General features: G+C 37.4%; 1 protein-coding gene across 1 annotated transcript in view; it reads left to right on the plus strand.

Moving 5' to 3' along the window:
* bop1 (BOP1 ribosomal biogenesis factor) overlaps positions 1 to 23,295 on the plus strand; it is an 82,121-nt gene that overhangs the window by 550 nt on the left and 58,276 nt on the right. Inside the window, exons 2-3 of the mRNA XM_079590450.1 lie at positions 414 to 659; positions 13,606 to 13,761. Of these exons, the coding sequence (XP_079446576.1) occupies positions 414 to 659; positions 13,606 to 13,761 (402 nt within the window). The remainder of the gene's footprint in view (positions 1 to 413; positions 660 to 13,605; positions 13,762 to 23,295) is intronic.

Below are 23,295 nucleotides of genomic sequence, written 5' to 3' on the forward strand. Positions count from 1 at the left end.
AGCGCGAGGTTAAGTTGCAGCGTTCTGGCCGAATGAGATCACGTTAGTTAATAATAATACAATTGACAATAATAATACATTTAATAATGACTACCTATAGACACTTCACGGAGTACGTTTAACGCTTTCTCTTTTAGTTTGTCTACCCTGTTTATTTGTCTACTCTGTTTACTGCTTATACTTGCTACTACGGTGTAATATTTTATGTTTTATTATATAACAATAGTATATTATTAAAGTTTGGAAGCACATGATTGAATGTATATTTATCATGTCAATGAAAACCTTTTGCTCCATGTATGGTATTACTAAAGTAAAATTAGGTTTATGTGAATATGGTTATGCAGTAATGAGTTTGCTTTTGCATCTGTTTATATACTTCCACTGAAACTTTTTCATGTTTTTTTTCTCAGCTGCCCATCTTTGATAAGGATGGCGGTAAAGATGGTAATCTAGATGATGATGATGAAGATCAGGCTGATCTGTCAGACAGTGAAGAGAGCATCTTCTCCGGGCTTGAAGAATCAGGCAGTGACAGTGATGATGAGGAGGAAGAGGAGGACGGTGATGAAGGAAAGAGCTCTGATGTCGGGGAAGATAAAGCCGCCAGCGGTGATGGAGACGATCGGCTGTCTGCCAAAGATGTGACCAAACCTCAGGTAATATGAACCTGCATGTTGACTCGGAAAATGTGTTTTTTTTTTTTCTGGTTCCCTGCAATTTAAAGTTGCGCATCTTTTAAGAGCTGAAATCCACTCTAAACTAAAAAAAAAGACCGTATCATCAATGATAGTGTACAGAACTTTGGTGTGATGGTATAAAATCGTGTTTTGAATCAAGGGTTAATTGAAAGACTCCTTACTGGTCAGAAAAAATTAGGGCTGTAATCAACCAAAGGAAATCTTGGTCGACTGAAGTCCTGAAATTTTCGACTAACAATCGACTAAAAATGACGTTAGGAAAAAAAATGTTAAATGAATTAGCTGCGCACTGTGCGCAGTACTTGGTAGCCTTGTTTTCCGCCTAAATGAATTATAAATAAACATAAAAAAATAGTAGGCTATTTGCAGTATATTAAATAGTTTTTTACCTAATTATTTTGCACTGAAATGAGTCTGACTCACGAGTCTGTCGGCTCTGACAGCGTTGCATCACGTGCACCTGCGCAATATCATAGCCTATGATTTCCGAAAATAGTACTGTTGTCAACTAGTGATATCATCACAAGAACTTTTGAGGAATATGCTACAATTTAGACAATTGTTTTATGTATTATAATAACTGACAGGCACTATCATTTCAGCCGTGCAGCTCGCACTGAGTGAGGCTGAACATAGGAGCGCAGCTTCGCGGCTGAGACACGAATAGACTATTAACTTAAAGCTTTTACTCTTAAACACAAAAGGCACGTCCATTTAAATAAACAAATAATATTTATTAAACAAACCAGATCAAGAGCAAAAACTAAATAAAGTGCATAACTGAAAATAAAGTATAGGCTCAAAACTGATACAAACAGTGGCACAGCGCATTAGGCTCCAATCATTTTTTCCGGTTTTCTATAAATAAATAAAAATGCTGCCACACTGCCGATGTCTTTGTTGATATGGTAGAAGAGGACTGACTATGAATTAAACGCTCTCACAATTAAATAAATAATATTCAGCAAACCTTCTAGTAGCCTACTTTCTTCAATCTGTCTCTCTTCTGGGGTGGGTTGGGCTAATCCAAAAGAAGTGAAACCAATGGGGGTGTTCTGAAGACAGACTGTTACCTGTGAAACAGGGGTGCTCTGAAAACACCCCCATTAGCAATAAGTGCTTTCCACCTGATAAAACGAACACGGCAAAACTGATGAAACGAACGCTGGAAAACTGATGAAATGAACGCTGGAAAACTGATGAAATGAACGCGGCAAAAAATCGACCAATCAGAATTTTGGTCGAGCCAGAACGTGTCGACCAACTATCGACTAATCGACTGGGAGATTACAGCCCTAGAAAAAAATCACAATACTTGTTTTGTAGTTCGTTGTTAGGCTTGTGCATATAATCACACATAATATCAGACTTGTATGTTGACCATAAACTTGTTGCTTATATTTATTATTTAGCCATCAGGAGAGTTATACTCAACGTTCTAGGTGCATAAAAGCATGATATTATGCGGTAAATTGTCTTCATGCACAAGATTGTGCCGGTAGACAATATTATTGTTATTATTATTATTACATTTCCCACACAAGTTTCACGTTAACATCACAGCATACATTCGGCACATCGCCAACACGCTCATAAAATAAGGATTAGGCGAAGCTCATTGTAAACGTTTTAAAAACCGACTACAAAACTACAGCCCACATCAAAATTTAATTGTGATAAACCTATATTCACAAAAGCATGATTTCTTGAGCAGTTGTTTGAGCATGGTGAAAAAAGCATTGTTCTTCCGCATTTCATTTTCTTTGCATATTACACTAACATAAAATATTGACGATAGGCCTACTAATTATACGTACGACAAAACAATAACATTGTTGTTATTCGTGTGATTTTATAATAAATATATAGCTAATAGCAGCAGCCTATAATAGGTCCGCACAATCGGACAACAATGATATACAAAGCAGCTTAATTCCAAACACCAACATAACAAACAACAATTTGTTTAACACTAAATATTGCACATAAACTAGGCCGTTCAGATTATTTGTTAAAGTGCAATGAATAAATACCTTATGCCAGCAGACAATGTCCGTAAAGATTTGTGTTTTGAGACTCGGGCCCTGTTTAATCCTTGTATTAACTTAAGATGTGTTTTGGTCGCTTGGATCACAAGTAGACGAGAGAGACACTTTCCCGTTTAATCCGTCTCTTTTATCCACTTTCAAACACTTCTGTCCTGATTTCTTCACGGGAAGGGTCTATAGGCGGGTAAATGTATGGGTTTCTTCAGATCTTTCAATCCAATGGACAAAATAAACTTGCGCAATTTACATACGAGCGCGACCGGAGATGATGGAAAAGCACACGGAGAGCATCAGCTTTCATTTCTGCCCTGACAGACGCAAGACCAGCCAACGCAGTGAGTGTGTGTTAGTGATCAGGAATGGTGAGAGAACATTGCGCTTGGTACGGTTTTCATCTTCAAACCAAACTGGAGTCTCCAGCCAACAAAGTTTAAATCCCGTCTGGCTCGAGCTCTTCCCGTAATGTTCACACATTAGTACAGTAGACGGAGAGTAGACGGTCTTTTGTGGCTGTTTAAACGCATTCGATCACATGAGCGTCGTAAAGTAGACAAGCTCAAAACGTTTTAGACCCCGTTTACACCTGTATTTAGCATCGTCTACTTGTGATCCGATCGACCAAAACGCATCTTAATACCAGGTGTGAACAGGTCCTCACTCACCGGCGCCATCACCTTCTTGTGCAGTTTGCAGATTGCCTGTGTGATATCCTCGGGCTCGCCTTTTGCGTCTGTTTTCACATGCAAGTTTAAAATATTCTAACTGAGCTCTCAGCAAAAGTTTTTCAATGCGACAGTTATGATAAAACACATCACATTCTTATGTCCATGCCGTCAGACTTGTCACGAGACGTGTGGTCCTAAGAGTGATGTATGACTGATGTAGGCCTTTGGTTTTATCTGATTTCAGTCCAAATATGTGTGTGCGTGTGTGTATATATATTACCTATTGTTACCTGATTTAAAGGAATAATACCCCCAAAAATGTAATTATTGGTTGCACTTTATTTTACAGTTCTTGCACTTGTGTACTTGTAGTTTACTTGCATAAGAAAGTACTGGGTAATATAAAGTAGGTTCAGGGTTAGTACCTAGATATTACCCAGTTAAGCCCCTTTCACACAGCGCGCTGCGAACTGCGCGAGAGACCGAGTGTGTCTGCGCGCGAATGATAGTGCGCGAGAGACTTCAAATAACAAAAGACTTTTCAAATAACAATGACTCTGAATTTTATTCACCGACATCGGGATGTTGTCAGTGAAGTCATGGTACCAGGAGAGCTGTGGAGAGGATAATGGCATCTCATCTGTGAGAAAGATGGTAATGTCTGCAAAGATGCCTTTGAAGAAAATGCAGCAAAAGATCTAACTAGCCTGACTAGGCGATGTGACGGTATAGCTACAGGAAATGTTAAAGTGTTTAGTTTTTTTTTTTTTTTGTCAAAGATGTTGTAATCTTTAACAAAATGTTTGACATTTGACAAGCATACACGCATACATGCACACAAAAGACTCGTCTCGTGCAGTCGGATAATGGGTAATAATAATTGTAACAGAAGATATCTCTAGTCTGTCCTAATATTAATTATAAATACAATGTATTAATTTCAATGTAACTTTAAAATAATAATAAATTATTTGTTCTTTAAGGCGATGCAGTGAATTTTGGTGAATAAGAGGACCTATTTTATTTTGATGCACATATTTGTACATTAGCAGGAAATGTAGCACAATATGGATGTGAAAGCAGTTATAATTAGCCTATGTGACAATAACATTTGTTTTGGTTAAAATCAACAAATTATCGTGATGATTAATCAATCGTGATCTCAATATTGATAAAAATAATCGTGATATCATTTTGGCCATAATCGTGCAGCCCTAAAAATACTTTTATGTTTATCAAGTTAGTTTATCAGTAAGTCATGGACTTCTAGAAACGCAGTCAGGGATCCAGAGTCCATCAGATTTACGTGTGGATTCATCCACTTCTCCCCAAAAACGTTAAAGAGTGCGGAAACCGAGCGAGAGGGAATATTATCGTGACTGTAGGCGTTGGTTGCATGATCTAAGAGCCTCTAGTTTTCTGTGCTGTACTACGTTCGCAGCTCTTATACAGATGGGATTTCCATTAGAACTGTATTTGTTATTGCCAAATGTATTGCATTCGGCTGACTTTCTGTCATATGGAGTGTCACATTTCCAGACAGTGTTATGGAATATTGTTCAATGACTCCAAAGAATATTTGGACACTTCAGTCAGACAAATGTCTGCATGTCATTGCATTGTGTAACGCGATATCAAAGCAGCTTGCGTAAACACGCTAATATTTGCATTTATTCATTTAGCAGATGCTTTTATCTAAATATTTAAAAGGCAATTAATTATAAGGAGGCAAGAACACGAGAAGTGCTAAAAATACAACTTTTCAAACATCGTCTAGATCGTCAAGGCCTTCTGTGTCCATGACAATATTCAAAGCCCCCAATGTAAACCAAGATATTTCTAGCTGTTATTTTTTGCTTCTGAAAAGCAGCTGTTATTACAGCAAAGTAATTCATTTAAGGGTTCACACTTTTAATGACCCTTCAATTTACATATTTCCAGTTTTCTGTGATTTAAAGGATACTTTTTTATGCACAAATAACAATTTCTGTCTTTATAAAATATTTTAAAAATATATCATATCCATTATAACATTATCCAAGACTTTTCCAGGTCATGAAATCACCTTTAAAATTAATTCATACTCTTTAAATCCACTATTCTGGTTTTCCAGGGATCAAATTATAATTAGGGCTGTCAAAAGATTAATCACGATTAATCGCATCCAAAATAAAAGTTTGTGTTTGCGTAATATACTGTGTATAATTATTTATATAAAAACACACAATCATGTATATATTTAAGAAACATTGGTTATATTTATATATAAAATATTTATATATAAATTATATAAATGTATATACAGTATATAAATGCAAATATTTCTTAAAGGTATACATGAATGTGTGCGTATTTATACATAATAATTATACACAGTATATTATGCAAACACAAACTTTTATTTTGGATGCGATTAATCGTGATTAATCTTTTGACAGCCCTAATTAAAATACAAAATGATTTTATAGCTATTTTGGGTTATTTTAACAATTGTTTTGTCCATTTACTGGACTACAGGCTAGACAATGAGGGATAATAAAATAACTTAAGAAAAATAGTGCAAGCATATAGAGATTTATTAATTAAGTTAGTTATTTTATCTATTTTCATTTAGAGCAGTAACATCAACAGGATTCAGTCAAGTGCTCACAGAAGACATTTCTAAAAATGTAGATTATTTTACAAAAATAACTTTTTTGGATTTGATTAAACATGTAGTGTTGTGAAAATTAAGAATGTGCAACTCAGATGTCGGACCTGAGATGAGAAAAGCGAAGTCTGCTTTGAGAAAAGATATTGCTGCTTTTGAGCTCAGATACTGACACTCTATTTGATGCTTTATTATCTAAAGCAATGACATTGAAACCTTTTTAATTGTCCAAATATTTTTGGGCTGCTGTATATCTTTCAGTGGTCTACCTTTGATCCTCACTCTCTAGCGCCCCCTAATGCTGCATCACTGGTGGTGTGAATGCCAGCTCTTTACAAACCCTATTTAGTGGTCGTCTGAGAGAAGGAAGTAGGTTGTCAAACTGTCATTCTGTGTGAATTGATTTGGAGAAATGGACAGAGAAACATGTGATCTTGGTAAATGGCATGTGTCTGGCACAGAAGAAAGTCAATATTTATCGAATAGCAGTGAAAAATGCTGCGTCAGTCCGCTGGTGAACTCCGAACTCAACAGCTGTCAATCATCTCTGCAGGTCTACGATGACATCACTCCCCTAGAGAACTCGAGTTTCATGTTATGCTTTATCAATAACACGTTTTGTGAAATTCGCGTCTCAAAACGTTAAAACATTGCTTGTGTGCATCGGCAGATAAATGTTAAGTGGTAATTTATCAGCCATCGGCCCTGCCATATCACATACTGACCAATGCAAAACTTGTATCAGATATCAGTATCAGTGTTTTTACACTATATATTAATATTATACACCACTGGTCAAAAGTTTGGAAACATTAAGGTTTTTTTTAATGTTTTTGAAAGTAGTCTCTTAATCTCTCAAAGGCTGCATTTATTTGATTTAAAAAAATACAGTTAAAAACAGTAATACTGTGAAGGATCTTATACAGTTTAAATGAACTGGTTTCTGTTGTAATGTATTTAAAAATATTATTTATTCCTGTGATGCAAACTACCGGTAAGATGAATTTTTCGCATTATTACTTCAGTCTTCAGTCACATGATCCTTCAGAAAAAAGATAATTTCTTATCATCAATGTTGAAAAAAAAATTAGCTGCTTTTTCATGATCATGATACACTGCCATTAAAAAGTTTGGGGTACGTAAGAAAAAACCCAAAACAAAATTAATTTAGCAAAGGCACATTAAATTGATAGACATTTTTTAAATTAATAAATATTTTCCAAAAAAAAAGTTCTATTTATAATAAATTCTGTTCTTTGGACTTTCTATTAATCAAAGAATCCTGGAAAAAACACTTTCCTCAAAAAATATTAAGCAGCACAACTGTGCTTAACATTAATAATAAAATAAATGTTTCTTGAGCACCAAATCAGCACATTAGAACATGTATGTAATGAATAGGGCTGCCACTTTACGTTCGAAAATCGATTGCACAATCGATCGGACCAACCAACCCAAGATTCGAAAATGAAAATAGGGAATCGATTTTAAAGACCTTTTTTTTTTTTACCAAAAAAGTTTTTAGGTGGACAGATCAATACAATACACAGAACATGTAGGATGTTGGAAAATAACAATGTCTTTTCTGTTAACCAAATGCTTTTTAATATTCGCTATTACTTCAATGCAAGTGAGCAAGCGCACCGTTGTTTGTTGCTTAGTGACGTGTGTGTTCAAGTAAGCCAGAAATGCGCAGATTCTGCGCAATACGCTGTATTTAATATATCATGATGACTCACGAGTTGCATATTTGCGCTAAATCCGTGCAGATTTGGCTACACGAACTTCCCCAGCAAAGTGAGTAAACATAGAAACACGCCAAATTGGCTCGTGATTTGACAGCGTTACCCACCAAAGTTAATTTTTACCCGCATTTGGCGGATTGGCGGGTGTTAATTTCAATCCCTGAATGTTGCACTCCTGTTTGTCATTGTGCACGAAACTTCACGCCAATAAATCATCAGAAATATTGCTGACTTGTGCGCATCTCAAGCGCCCTCTTTACACTCGTCCTAATGCCTGGAAAATGGAAACGTCTTTAGACATAGAAAATCGATTTTACAATCAATTCAATGAACACTTATGTCTCAAAAATCGAACAGGATTTTTTCACAAAAGTGACAGCCCTAGTAATGAATGAGGATGTTAGAAAGACCATGGGAGTAGCACCAATTAGAGAGAGAGAGAGAGAGAGAGAGAGAGAGAGAGAGAGAGAGAGAGAGAGAGAGAATATATGTGTGTATATCAAGTAGCCTATATGTAAACATTTATTTATTGGGCTTTTCCCCTTTATTTTGATAGAATAATCAATATTTTTATAAAGCAATCAATGTTGATGGGAAAGTGAGACCCGAACCTAAGCCCATGTGAGCCAACAGCTCTTATCCGTCTAACTTTCTAAAATTATTTACAAACATTATTCCGTGTCCATTGCCAGGAAGAGCTAATGCATCTGTAAAGGTGAACAAGTGTTCATGGTTAACAGCCACTGCTGATGATATTGGTCTTGTGGTCCACCACTAGTGCAGTATTAGGCCTCTTCTTTCTGCTCCCATTCGTCAGGATCAGCAGCACCTACAGTGTGAGCTTCAGGGCCAAAGTGTTGCGCACCGGCGGATGTGTCTGACATTACCGCGGGACACGCTTTGAAATCTCTGTCTGGCGTTGCAGCGGAGGCCGTGGGACGCATTGTTCCTGTCTCAACTTTTTAATCCGCTCCCCCGGCTTGTTTTCTTCCCTGCGCTCTCTTGTTGAGGGTCTTCTGAGAGATGGATCAAGACTCTGACTGATGCACACCAGGCAGAAGTTAATGCGGCTGCCGGAGACGTTCCGATTCCTGCGAGACTTCCTGCAGCCGTGTGTCTGATTCGCGCTCGCATCGGGACGGGGGAGGAGAAGACCAGAGGGGCTCATCTTACCGTCAAACTTGCTTTTTCTCTAGCGCACGCCCACACACACGCGTTGCAGACATGGCTGGTCCGCTTCCATCGCTGACACGCGTGACGGGCCAGGCGGGACACTTTAATTGAGTAGCCACGGTCTTAATTAAGTATCAGCGTGAATGTTGATGAGTGGCGTCGGATTGTTCCATCCGTAACTCACTCACTCAATAACTCAACCACAGTTCAGAGGAAGCAAACGAAATAACGAGCGACTCGAGGCCTTCGGAGCGGAACCTGGGACAGTCCGCCAACACACATTAAAAACACGTTATTGTGCAAACGTTCGTGTACGTCGTCGTTGCACACATTGATGTGTGTGTGTGTGCAGGTTCGAAGCGGATGCGAGATGTTCTCCAAAAGCCTGTCAGTGTGTTCGCTGCTTTGTCTGATTCGTGCATTCATTGGAAAAATATTATAATACATTGCTTAAGCAATATATTTTAATATTGTAATAATGCACAAATATTGTAGTATCCAGTAAAATGTATATATATGTAGGTTAATATATTGCTTTAGCACAACCGTTGTAAACTCGTATATATATTTAGCCTATATATTATAATATGACTATTTAAAATTGTAATATGTCACAATATTTCTGGTTTACTCTGGATCAAATAATGGTTTTCTATGTGAATATACTGTATATTAAATGTAATTTATTCCTGTGATCAAAGCTGAATTTTCAGCATCACTCTTCAGTCAAGTCACCTTCATTTATAAAGCGCTTTTAACCGTATGGATTGTTTCGAAGCAGCTTTACAGTGATAATAAAAATACCAGATTGTTTAGGCTTTACCACAGCTCTAGAATAAAGGTATTGTCCAGCTAAATTTAGTTTTGATTGATTCACTTCCGTTGCGAAGATCACTTGTTATCTATATTTAATTAATCAATGAATAATACTATTGATTGATTAGCATTACCAAACATGGACGTTTTATTATTATTTTAATTTAATACTGTGAAGCTGCTTTGATACAATCTGTATTGTGAAAAGCGCTATACAAATATTCTTGACTTGACCCTTACTTATCTAACAGAAAAACCCTTAACGTAATTTATTTTAATATATAATGTAATATAGTGTGTGTGTGTGAGTGAGAGTTCGTTTTTTTGTAACTTTCGAGACTCAAACTCTCGTCGTCATGCTTTTGGTCTGCAACATCTTCAGCCCACATGGGTTTGTGGTTGTTCTGGCGTTCGGCCACACGCCGCCAGACGTCCTGAAGAGCTTGTTTTTAATCTGAATCCACACCGTGAGCTCTTCTGTTCTGGCCACTCGAACATCATCTGGTCAAATCATCTGTCAAACGCTGATTTCTCTGCCCCCACATCCTCCTTTTATTACCGGACTCTTGAAGAAACAAGTGTGTTTATTTCACGTGTGAAGAAGTATCCCTGTGCATGTTTGGCACAATGCGCCTGAGTGATGAATAGCTAAATAATGTTATATAATGTTATATTTTGATCCTTTTCAGCTTTTTCTCTTCCAGTGATTGTTCTGAAAGGGCCTGAAAAGAAGACTTTTCTTTTTTAAGATTCAGAATTTAAAAAAAAAAGTAAAATCTTGTTAAAGCATGTTTTCCAGACTATTTTACTAAATTAATAACTAAATGTGCACATGCAAGACTATTTGATGGTTTGATAGTTTATATGCACAAATGTTATATAACCCAGTAAAAATATATATGTGTAAATAACACTAACGGTGTAAGATTGTAACGTTTTTGAAAGAAGTCTCTTCTGCTCACCAAGGCTGCATTTATTTGATCAAAAATACAGTAAAAACAGTAAAATTGTGAAATGGCATTACAATTTAAAACAACTGTTTTCTATATGAATATATTGTAAAATGTCATTTGATTCATGTGATGAAAAGCTGAATTTTTAGCATCATTACTCCAGTCTTCAGTGTCACATGATCCTTCAGAAATCATTCTAATATGATGATTTAATGCTCAAGAAACATTTATTATTATAACTCAATGTTGAAAACAGTTGTGCTGCTGCTTCATATTTTTGTGGAAACCGTGATACATTTTTATTCGGGATTCTTCGATGAATAGAAACAGCATTTATTTGAAATGGAAATAATTATATATGTCTTTACTGCAAAATTTTATTCATTTAATGCAGGGATGCATGATATATCGGCCACCATATCAGTATCAGCCGATATATTAAAGCCGATAAATAATAAATTATGTCCTTCAGCCGAGACACTTCAGATGCGCACTATTCGCCATGATGGTTGTGAATTTGCTTGAAATATGATTGGAATAACTTCAAAAAGGAAAATACAGTTAAGTGCAAAGTGTGGAGTGTAAAATCTGTGGGTTATATAAAACTATAATGAGAACATTATAATGATGAGACTTTAGTTTTTGTAATCAGGCTCTCAAAAATGCCAAAAATTTGGATTTAGATTAATCGGCCAAATGGCCAATATATCCGTTATGGCCTTTCAAATTATCAGACAAAGATTTTATATCACTAATTTAATGCATCTTTGCTAAATAAATGTCTTTTTTTTTTAAATATATATTTATATATATATTACTGACCCCAAACTTTTGAATGGTATATGAAAAAAGAATACATGAGAACTTTTGAGTGTTTTTCCTTACATGAACACAGGGAATCAATGTAACAAAGTATAGTCATAAACAGCTAATTTTTACGTGCATATACAAGTATTCTTACTAAAACATTCAAATATATTGCCAAATTACTTCCATGATCACTTTCAGGTGGTGCAAGTGAATCGTTGAATTAGTTCATGGTTTGACTGATATTTGTTAAAATCAGAGAAAACATCTGTTTTAATGCTTTTATACTCAATGCAAGGAAGAATAAACAGCACAATGAAATCTAAACATGACAGAAGTCCTCATGATATTCACATCTCTGAATTGGCAGCAAATCCATTGTGAATATTCGATCTGGCTGCTTATCCTGACAGGTCACGTCCTGATTTGGCCTGCGGTTTAATGACTCAGAACAACCGGTGTCATTCCCCCAACTCTTCCTTTCCTAAACTCGGTTTTCAGCTTGTTTTTAGATCTTCAGGGCTAGCGGAAAACTGGGCCGTCCCCCGGGCTGCACGAGGCATTCAGGAACGCTGGGCTCGAGCGCCTTGATGTGGATTTAACAGGGCTTCAGGGAGGAAGTGTTTCACTTAGCTCTGCAGTCCAAGAGATAGCGGGACGTTAAGGAGCCGTAAATCAGCACAGGTTGCTCACCTGCCCCGTCTCGGGCTCGTGGGAGACGCGGCGGCTCAAAGCTGCTCTTCCTCTCGACCCTGTTAGGAGATGTTCAGTCCGTTTGGCCTTCTCGTGACTGATGGGCTGTGGTAAATAACATGCGGTACTGGGAGCTTTCATCCCGATGTCCCGGCGTCTCGGGCAGGATGTGAGGTTCTGGTGACTGCTTTTCAACGCCGCACATGTAAATCACCCACAGGAAGTTTGTGCGCGAAATGAAATAAGCTGCATATCTGAAACATGTAGACTGTCATGCTGCCGTAAAAAAGACGGTCTCTGGAAAATGCTGTTCTGAAGTATGTTTTTCTACAACAGCATGAAATTAGTGCAATATTTTTGCTTTTGTTTTGAATGATTAAGCACTATGTAGTTGCATACCATTGCTTTGCCAATAACTAGGTCTTGTTACAGTACGTTACATTAGTTAGTTACACGAGTACTGTTTGTTTTTAAGGTGCCCTTGTTACAGCGTAATTATGCACATAATAAAAACATGTACTTACTATATAATTTAAGTTAGGGTTTGGTTTAGGTGTAATTATGCATAATTTACTGTTATTACTATAGTAAGTAAATGTAAGATGCGTTACAGGGACACTATAAAATAGTGTTGCTTTGCACTTTTACTAGTTACTGAACAAAAGTCAGGTCATCTTCTTTTATATAGCACTTTTAACAATGTAGATTGTTTCGAAGCGGCTTTACAGAGATAAATGGATAATTTAAGGTAACAGAGATTGTTTTGGCTTTATAGCGGTTCTTGAATAAAGATATTTTCCAGCTAAAGTTAGTTTTGATGGATTCACTTCCGTCGCAAGGATCATCAGTTATTAAATTAGAGACCGCTAAGACGACACTGTTCTCTCTAAACAGACTTTAAACACGAACCTGTGAGAAACGCTGGTGGCGCTCACGTGCTCATTAAGAATTAATTCTATAGTTATGCGCATTTGAATATATGTGCGCAGGTTTGTAATTCCCTACAAACTACTTGTCTGGCCTTAAAACATTTTTGACAGAATTTTAAAGATACCCGAAACCGAAAAATAATGTAACTTACTATGTTGTACTTTTTCTGTTTGTTTTTTGTTTTAATAACAATTTAATTTTAGCTTTTTATGCAAAACATATGGGGGGATATGAGATTCTCTCAAAAAAGCTCCAAAAGTGTATTTATTTTATAGACTTCTATTTTTTTATAGTCCATTTTATAGAACACATTTATAAATGTAGTATTTTATTTGTAGTCCTGTTTATAGAAAACAATTGTTCGTATTTGAGTACATAAGCTGAGGTTTTGGTAACAACTAATGTTTTCATTTTTTTTTTACAGAGTTCTGGCCAAAATTCAAAGAAGAAGATGAGGATGAAGAAGAAGAAAGCCGCTGGGAAGGAGGGCGGAGAAGAGACTGTTGTGTCTGACAGAGTCAGCGGCCTCAAGGTTTCCTCACAGGAGGACGAGTACGAGCACGACACGTCCGATGAGGAGGTAAGAATCTGTCCGTCATCTGCAGCCCAGGACAAGAACAATGAGCATCTAAAAAAAGTCTGATTTGGTTTAAAAGCTATTTTTCCATAGCTTTCTGTGGCCTGCAGACATCTAAAGAAAACACTGCCCTATAAAAATTATATATATAAAAAAATATATCGGCCATCATATCGTTACCAGACGATATATGTTAATTTTTAATGCTTTAGTTATCGACCTGATAAGAAATTTGGCGATAAATAAGGTATTATTTCCTTCAGCTGAGACACTTCAGATCCGCACTGTTCGCCATGATGCTTTCTGAATTGCTTGAAATATGATTAAATGTATTTTCCTTTTTAAAGTGATTCCAAAGGCAACGTGCAACGCAAGTCAGTCATATTGCTTGAATTATGATTGGAATCGCTATAAAAAGATGTATAGATACATATAGACTACATAATATTATAATGAGAACATCAATATAATTGTGTGTTTGGGACATAGCTTTGAGACTTTTTGTAATCAGGTTCTAAAATTATATACAAATTTAGATTTATCGGCCAATATATCGGTTATCGGCTTTCAAATATAAAGCATTATCGGTATGGGGCAAAATTGTCATAACTGTGCATTCCTATTTTAAAGTAGAAATATTTAAGATTCTGCACTATTGAAGCACGAGATGCTCTTTGGATCCTCTCACATTGTACTAAAGAATATGATCATCGGGTTTTTTAGATGTTTCAATGCAACTTTTCACTCAAATTGTTATGCAACTTATTACATCAATTGCAATCAACCAAGATATTCAAATGGAAAGGAATGCAAAATTTAAGCATTTTCACTAGTGGTCTCAGTCTGCTGGACCCCAATCCATGGAAGTGTGTTTGCGCTCAACTCTTATTTCTATTAAATTGCATTTTCCAGTTGAGCGAGTCTGAATATCACCATTGTGTCCAGGTGTTGTTGGTGCACCTGCATCTGTTGCCATGTGCCCTTTGCATGCTGTCCTCCTATCATTTGTTTCCAGATGGCCATTTGACTTTCAACTCTTTTGACTTTTATTTGGATGCATAACAAATGTATAATTTGACTACTTAAGGGAATTTTAGAGTCTTTGCGAGCACACTGTATGAAACGCAATCATCCTTGCAGAAACCGAAATTACGGGAAAATATCAAGTTTTGCCTTTCCTGTGTTATCACATTAGATTATTTAGATTAGTCTAGTTAATGACAGCTGATGGCAAAGTTATAGTGTAAACTAGGGCTGTGCGATATTGAAGAAAAATGCGATATGCGATAACTCCTTAAATAATGCGATATTCGATATGCGATACGATAATGCTTAGTGTAATAAACTTAAATTATCTTTCAAATATATTTAAAATGATATAACCTACATGTGTTTCACATTCTTTTTATGACAAGAAAACATCCTTATAACTTCTGAAAGTGAACATCAGTGTTTTACTGTAGCATAATAAGTGTTATTTTAACATCAGTGTAAACCTCAGGGTTTCAGGTTATCCTACATTAGGTTTATTTAATAAAAGATACTGAATCATAAAATGTAAAAATAAAACATTGCTTAGTTTTCACTGTATGAATTAAATATATCCTGATACTTATTAAAGCTAAAAAAAAACCTGTCTTTTGTTCATGACCCCATTTATTGCAAGCTGTTGCGATATGCATATTGCAATATATACATTTGCGATATTTCGATAAATTCGATATATTGTGCAGCCCTAGTGTAAACTTTACACTTTACAGTAAATCTATTGCTTTATGACATGATACTGAATGACAAGTTGGCTAAAAATGATTTCAGTAAGACAAATCTCATTCCCAATTTAAATATAGCGGTGGCTTTTTGTGCTACGTTTGCACGGGCATGATTACTTCATTGTTCCGCAGAGGGGAATATGGTTAGTTGTGTAATGTTTCATGTAAAGGAAAAAGGTTTTTGTCCTGTTCCTCGGGCTGGAAGTGTCTGAACCGCAGTATTTGATACGTTCCCTTACGCCTGTGAGACGTTACCGCATTTCTGTAATGTCTCTGTTGGCTTTTTCAAAGGGAGACCGTGAAGCATCTCTGCAGTGAGGAGCTCTGTAACGTCTCATATTTACATCTAGGACCATTAAAGAATTCCTCTTCAGCTCTTAAATTTACATGCATCATTGAAAACCGTTGAACCTTGGCACGATGCGGTCTGGATAATTTGCCAGGCCGTACAACCTAAACACAGCAGCCGTCCAAAACTGTTCTTGGCAATCTGCTTCCGACCAGGAATGTTTTGCAGAAGTGTTATTGTTCTTGGGTAGATACCCGATTTCAGAGTGACTTTTTAATGCCCCATCGTAGTCGTTCAGAATGCATCAGAAACGATGAGTACTGTCATTATCTAGTTTGTAAAAGTACTTACATTTTTTACATTTCCGTTGTCTTTGGAGGCTTCCTCTAGTTCTTTTAGTTTAATGACAACATTAAATCAAAGTTGAGCTTATTTACTTACTTCGTACATTGTGTTATTGTGGAGCATTTATCAGTTATTGTAAAGTTTTACAGTTTTATGCTTTCATGTGTTGACAAAAGTGTCCTTTGAATGAAGTCAATATTTTGTCATGCAATATTTTAGTCCATTTTTACCCTTTAGGTAAAAAAATAGTTTTATTTTGCAGTTATCTGCAAATTTACAAAAGCGGTCAAACCGTAGCATAACAAATTATTACCCAATATTTAAGTTCTTAATTCAAAAGCATTAATAAATATTAAATTCTCATAATTTATTCAACAGTATGTTTAAAAAATTTTTTTTGACCATTACAATTTTATTTTTTGCATGTTCAGCAAACATTTTCATCAGTAAATTTATCATTAGCAATGTTTCCACATATTTTTTTAATTTTGGGATGTCGCAAAAAACAAAAACAAGCTGGATAGAAATGCCAAGATGCACGTATAAAAACTTGTTTGCTCAATTGCCTGTTCGCAAAGACCCGCCCCCTTTAGTTACTGTTGGTATGTCCGACAAGCTACACATCTCACGTCACACCATGATCTCACGCTGTGAAAAACGCATCGTGAGCAGAGAGGAGACTGACAACGCACCAACAGACAGGACAGACCAGCTTACTTTTGATATTAAACAGTCTCACCTTTCAAATTTGGTAATTAAAAAAAAAAGAAATAAATACCGTTTTGTGGCTCTTTAATGTGTCTGACAGATCGCTGTCGAGCATCAGTTAAAGCTGCTCGTGAACCGATCATCTCTTCCTTCTAGTTCATTTATAGCATCAAATAAACATGAATGAACATCAGAAGGAATGTTGTTTTAACTGCGGAAAGGCGTCAGTATACTCCGCTTCTCAAGTTCAAATCCTCCCATGTTAATCTACTAACTCTCCTGACTGCTTTGTCGAACAAAATGGCGGATGGCGAAATATGATTGGTCAGATCACCTGTCAATCAAGCTCCCTGCGAAGGGTCAATTGAGACGGATTTTTTTTAAAAATCCAATACGAAGATAAGCCTATGCGCGTATACCTTGATGGAAGCACATTTACCGCATACATTGCATTTTCAAACATCAGGATGTTGGGAAAAAGAGCCACAGTGGCTCCCCTAGTTGCACCAAACTTCATATTTTGAATATGAAAAAACTTGAATAGAATATTGCAGCGCTGTCGCATCATGATGTGCCAATCATTTTTAATTTTGATGCGTCGCACCAGATGCCATTGGACTATATTAGCACACTAAAACACAACACGCTGTCTGTATTGTGAAATCCTCTCTGTAAAGTTAACTTTTAAATGTAGATCTAGAACTTCATCCTCTTTAAATCACTGCAGCTGAAAACATCAAAGCTAAACCGAGATGAACATACGAGTCAACATCCATAATCAATAGAAATATTCAACTAGTTGTCCAAAAACTCACTAGCCGACTATTCTATAATCTTGGACATTTCTCTTATCCCACTAGATTAAATGGACATCATTTCCCACCGCACTGCTCTTCATCAGATATAAATGCATTGATAGCACAGTGTGTCTCTCTTACAATTTGTACTCATTATCTCATTTTGTACTCATTTCGGTAGTCTCACATGGAGATGAGATGGTGTGAATCTCATTAGCTTGTCAGTCTTGTCTTTTACCCCTCAGGCATCCCTCTTTGAAGGAGTTTGTGGGCCTGATCTCGGCGGTGTTGTCAGGCATCTCTGCGTGCGCCTCACAGATCGGCGGTGGTCCCGCGGCCATTTGGCGTACGCTAAATTAGCCCCCCCTTGTCTGGGGACGGCAGATTGGGTTGCCTCTCCGTCCCTTCGCTGCTCTCAACACAAGTTGTCTACAAATAAAACTCCAGACTTCTAAATCCCCAGTTTTTCATCCTCATGTCCCCCCTTTGTAATAAAGGGCTATTTCCTGTTAGCCGAGTGGAGAGGGAATACGCGAGAGTGCAGCGTCTGTCCGAGACCGAGCCGGCAGGAAGGGGCTTTTCCCCCGCAATGGCTTTTCCATGTGCTCTTTGAGATGAATGAAGACACATTGTGGAATTAAGGGGAAAAGGGGCTCTGGCTCCCGGCCGCAACTTCAGCTTCCTGCCGGCCAACAGCTACCGCTCTCAAAGACTGAGACCTGCACAGTAGCCTAGAAAGATGTGTGTGTTTTAAGTTTGCTGCAGACGGTAAAGTGAGAAATTTGATGTGAGATTTGTGATTTAAATCCAGATTGACCTGTGTATAGTGACGTTCTTTTAATTTGTCTGATCATGGATGAACCGGATTGGTTAGTTAGTTTGGTATCGACACATGACTGTTTTGGGTCCAGTAGTAGTTTTAAGCTTTAAAATGGACACTCAAACAGTTTAATTAAATCTGTTTTAATTTGTCTGACTAATGTTTATCTAGATGTTGTTCTAGCTTTAATATTTTAGCAGTAGTGATTTGAAAAAGAACTACTTGAACTACATCTAAAAGCGTTGAACAACAATAGGTGTCTGTATTGAATTGTATTGAAGGTGTTGACATGAAGTTGAATTATAAATATCTATCCATCCATGTTTGTGATATAAACTACAATTTTTGCTGTGACTTGATCCATCATGCAAAATGACATCTATCTGTATGTCATAAAAAAATATTTGTGAGTATCTGTTTGTGAAAAGAATTGTAATTGTACGTTACATTAAAATCGAAAATGCTATTCTGCATCCACTTTGTAATAAAAAAAAAGTCATTCTCAATTCAACTGAATGTCATTTAACCCTGCTTTTAATATTGGTATATTAATATTCGTACAACCCTGCTTTAAATATTAGTATATTAATATTCGTACAACCCTGCTTTTAATATTAGTATATTAATATTTGTACAACCCTGCTTTTAATATTAGTATATTAATATTTGTACAACCCTGCTTTAAATATTAGTATATTAATATTTGTACAACCCTGCTTTAAATGTTTCATAATCATTGTGTTAATTTCAGAAAGTCAGTTTGCACTGTGCACGCACGTCCCATAGAGGGCGCTGTTTCTGCTGTCTGCTCGGCAGGCACACGGCTGAAATCTTATTTCCAGTGTGCGGTAAGCCATGGATGAGTGATTCTCTTTTGAGGTTTTTCAGAATGGCCCTCTCTCCGGGCTCTAACGTAAAGCTCTAGTGACAGGTAGCGGATCGAGGTCACGTCTGCTAATCACATCGACTGACTGATTCCAGATTCCGGTCCAGTGACCCACTGAGGAGCTGTCATGAGCGCAGGAAACTTTACATCCCTTTTTTTACATCCAACTATGTAGAATCAGGCACGTTCTGCTGACCTCAGTGGTTGCGTGGCAACTGTTTTGTTTTAATTGGGAGGTTTTATTTAGCGCCGGATATTTGCATATGCGGTTGGATTTATAATGCGAGACTCTTGCTGTAGCTGAAGGACATGGGTGAGCATTTGATGGATCTAGTTAGCGATTTCCTCCAGTCCCAAATTATGTCAGAGTAATTACATGTTCTGGAGGTTTTGCGGTGTAGAGAGAGTTTCTTCAGGTGGTCAAATCTCACTCAGGAAGGTAAGGACTGGCTTTGTCATTTCCACCCGGAGATTTAAGAAAAATTTCGGCCCACGCTGTCTGAAGAAAAGAGCCCTGTTTGCTTTCCCGTACAAAGTAAAACAAACACAACCTGTAATGCCGACTGGTCAGGTGTCCAGATTGCTGGAGAGTTAAGAGGGAGCCCAGCCTCCCCCTCCGGGGATCTGTGCCACCCACTCCTCGGAAAACCGAGACACTGAGCACATATCTCGAGGTGAATTTTATTTGCTTTGCTCTCTAAATTTTGGTAATCCCAAAGTTTAATTTCATGATTGGGCCGTTTCCAAACGCTTGCCTGATGAGTTCCAGATGGGATCTCAAATGATTGCGGTCAATCTGATGGCAGGGAAAAAAAGCTTGAATTTTAGCAGTTCTGGGCTCTTAGAGGGTAATTTAGGGAAGAAACCCCATTTCCCAACCCCATCCTTACTAGGATTGACAGCCTTTCCATGTATCGCTGGATCTATAAGTTGCAGCACAGCATGATTATGACCCAATGCTGCTTAGTTGGGGGGGAAATGGTGTACCTTTCCCAATGTTACGTTCTTTTTTCTCTCCATTGGATGTTCCCACTTTTAGGTTCAAAATCTCTTCTATATTATTTTAGAAATTGTTAATCAGCAAAAACTTTTGAAGAAATTAACCCTGAATCTATTTTATAGTTTTATAGAAATCTTTAAAAACCATATGTGACCTGATCCAGCAAAATGAGTCACAGTGACCCAAATTTCAAAATTGAGATTTTGGTATTAATGGAAAGAGGAGACCATAAGCTTTAGTCAAAGTCATACCTTGAATGGTTGTGAAGATATACACATTTGAATTATGGTCGTCTGCCCTCTTTTTCCAATTTGAAAACCTGAGAAAATTGCTTTTAAATGTTTTTTTTGCCCGTTTTTTTGTTGGTATCTTTAAAAATCCATTGCATTTAAAGGGATAAACTATTTATTTTACAGCTTAATTTAACCAAAGCCATTAATATATAACAAAACATTTCTCAAATTAATAATATTTAATCTTTCTGAGAAGATCTGCTAGCTTGTTTACACAGAGCGCTGCGCTGCGAGTCTGACAGCAGGATTGCTGGACCAATCGCGTACCGGTCCGTCGAAACGGGGCTTCCCATTGACACATGATCAGCGTTTGTGTACATTTCTAAGCTTTTTGATTGGTTCTATACAACGTGTAACAGCATATTTGGAGAGAAGAGATAGTGACGTTTCAGGGGATACCCGGGAAATGCTCAGAGGTGACGAGAGGAGTTGAGAAAAACAATGTTCATTTCCAGCTAATTTAGTCAACTTTAATAGTCATTTAAATACCTTTACTCAATTATCTGGACTACGAAACTTTGGGAGATTATTTTTTAATGTCTGTTCTTTGAAATTAGCACAAAAAAAAATCTATTTCATTGTTTTTCCACATAATCGGCCCATATCTTAAAATGGAACGTTGCGACTTCCGACTCATTTTGCCAGAGCGGGTCACATATGTAGCTCTTTTAAATGATGTTAAAGTATTTCAACTGGCCATGATGAAAATACCCAAGGAAGCTGGTTTGGCGTTAAAGTAACCAACCAATCCTAATTTGATTGGCACTGAAATGTTTCAAGACACTCGGTGGAGGAAGAGATTTTCATCTGAGGCCGTCACTGCCGCTTTCCCCTTGTCGCCGAATACCGTATCCTCGGCTTGAATGTACATTTGGAGATTGGCGCTGTCCACAGGGCTTCAGGATTGAAACGTGGTTGAAAAGCTCCTGGATGCCTAAAGTTAATCCAAGCCGTCAACGCGCTTCTCTTGTACGATGTTTCTTTCACAGTTCGCCATTCCAAGCGGACGTGGGGGGGGGGGGGAAGGTCCTGGCTCTCCGTTCCAGCAGCACATTCACATCAATTTATGAAACAGGAACCGGGGTTTGTATCCATTCATCCTTGGCAGACCAACACCATTTGAAGCCTGAACTCACCACAACCTTTGACCCTCAGCGTTCTGCAGAGCATTTTGCATTTCTTACTGCTTCCATGGCTTGGTCTGCTTGCCATACGCCAAGTGAAATGAGAACCCTGCTTGATTCACTTTCCCATTGTTCACTTTCCTTGCTTGCTTTCTACCATACCAGCTTTCAAAATGAACCCACAAAGCAAAAAGGTTACTTAAAATGATTTCCGAGACTTATCCGACAAGTAGTATTTCCAGTAGGGCTGCACAATTGACCGTTCGCAAAACCCCGCCCTCTAACGGTTCTCGTCCAATCCTAGCTCAGCAACTGTAACTAAGGAGAAGGACCTCCGTCAAACATTCCGATTTCAGCAAGATAGTGCAATGATGCGCCTATGGCAGTGAGGTCTGCACGGGCTGAAAACTTGCTGTATTTTATGATTGCTTGCAACTATTATTAAAAAATAGGCTACAATATGTACAAACACCGTTTCACTACGGCACTGCGGCCCCTCATCAGTCAGCAAACAAGAGGAAAAAAAGAGAAAAAGCACGGACTTACTAATTACGAAACTTTGATGTGGTTGAACATGTACACAGTCACAAATTCCTCTGGAACTCAAACATTAAACTTCAAAACAAAGTTCGCGCAGTTGCACAACTATTTACACAAATATATCCTTCTCAGTCGGCTACGAGTTATGAATGAAGAGAACAGCATCGAGAGTTGATGTTTCAGCGCGTCCTCTGATTGCAGTGTTGTGACTGAAATAGCGCGCGCGGGAGCACATGCGCAAAACAGTTTTGTAAAATGATATATGATCAAATAAAAATGATTGATATATAATTTTACAAAACTGTTTTGTGCATGTGCTCCCGTGCGCTATTCTGTCTATACTTTCTGTCGTGCCCTGGAGGATATGTCTGCTGCATTACTCCAAAACCAATCACTTAATGTATGGATCTCAACCCAGCCATGTGTCTGGTTCTCAATTGTTTGACGGGCGTAGTAACAATAACTAAGGGGCGTGGCTTTTGCGAACGGTCAATTAACAAAAATAAAACTCAGATTGCCATATTGCTTGGTGTTATCGAATCGTAAAGTCTTTAAGTAGAAGTATAACACACCGTTGCCATGAAAAACAGAGCGTTGCTATGGACACTTGTGTTCTTTAGCGCTAGCAATACAATCGTTTTTAAATCAATATTTTGTCAAATTATTGATTTATTTGGTAGGTAGCCTTGTAATAAGTGGGATAATGTATAGCGAGGCGGTTGTTATTACGAATACAACTTCTTCAGGCTGATTCAAGATCCTAATCAGCCTGTCGGGGTTGTATTTGCTATAACAACCACCTAGCTCTACATTATCCCTCAAGTATGCGCTGCATGTTTCATGGTAAAGTGCGGCATTGCGAAGAAGCGCTTATCAATTAAAGAAAACCTTTAAGGGCTGCCAAATCAAAATCTGATGATTAGCTTTTGAAAATTAAGATATAAGCGAAATATTAGTATTATA

The sequence above is a fragment of the Phoxinus phoxinus genome (assembly GCF_949152265.1).
Source record: "Phoxinus phoxinus genome assembly, chromosome: 19".
Taxonomy (NCBI): domain Eukaryota; kingdom Metazoa; phylum Chordata; class Actinopteri; order Cypriniformes; family Leuciscidae; genus Phoxinus; species Phoxinus phoxinus.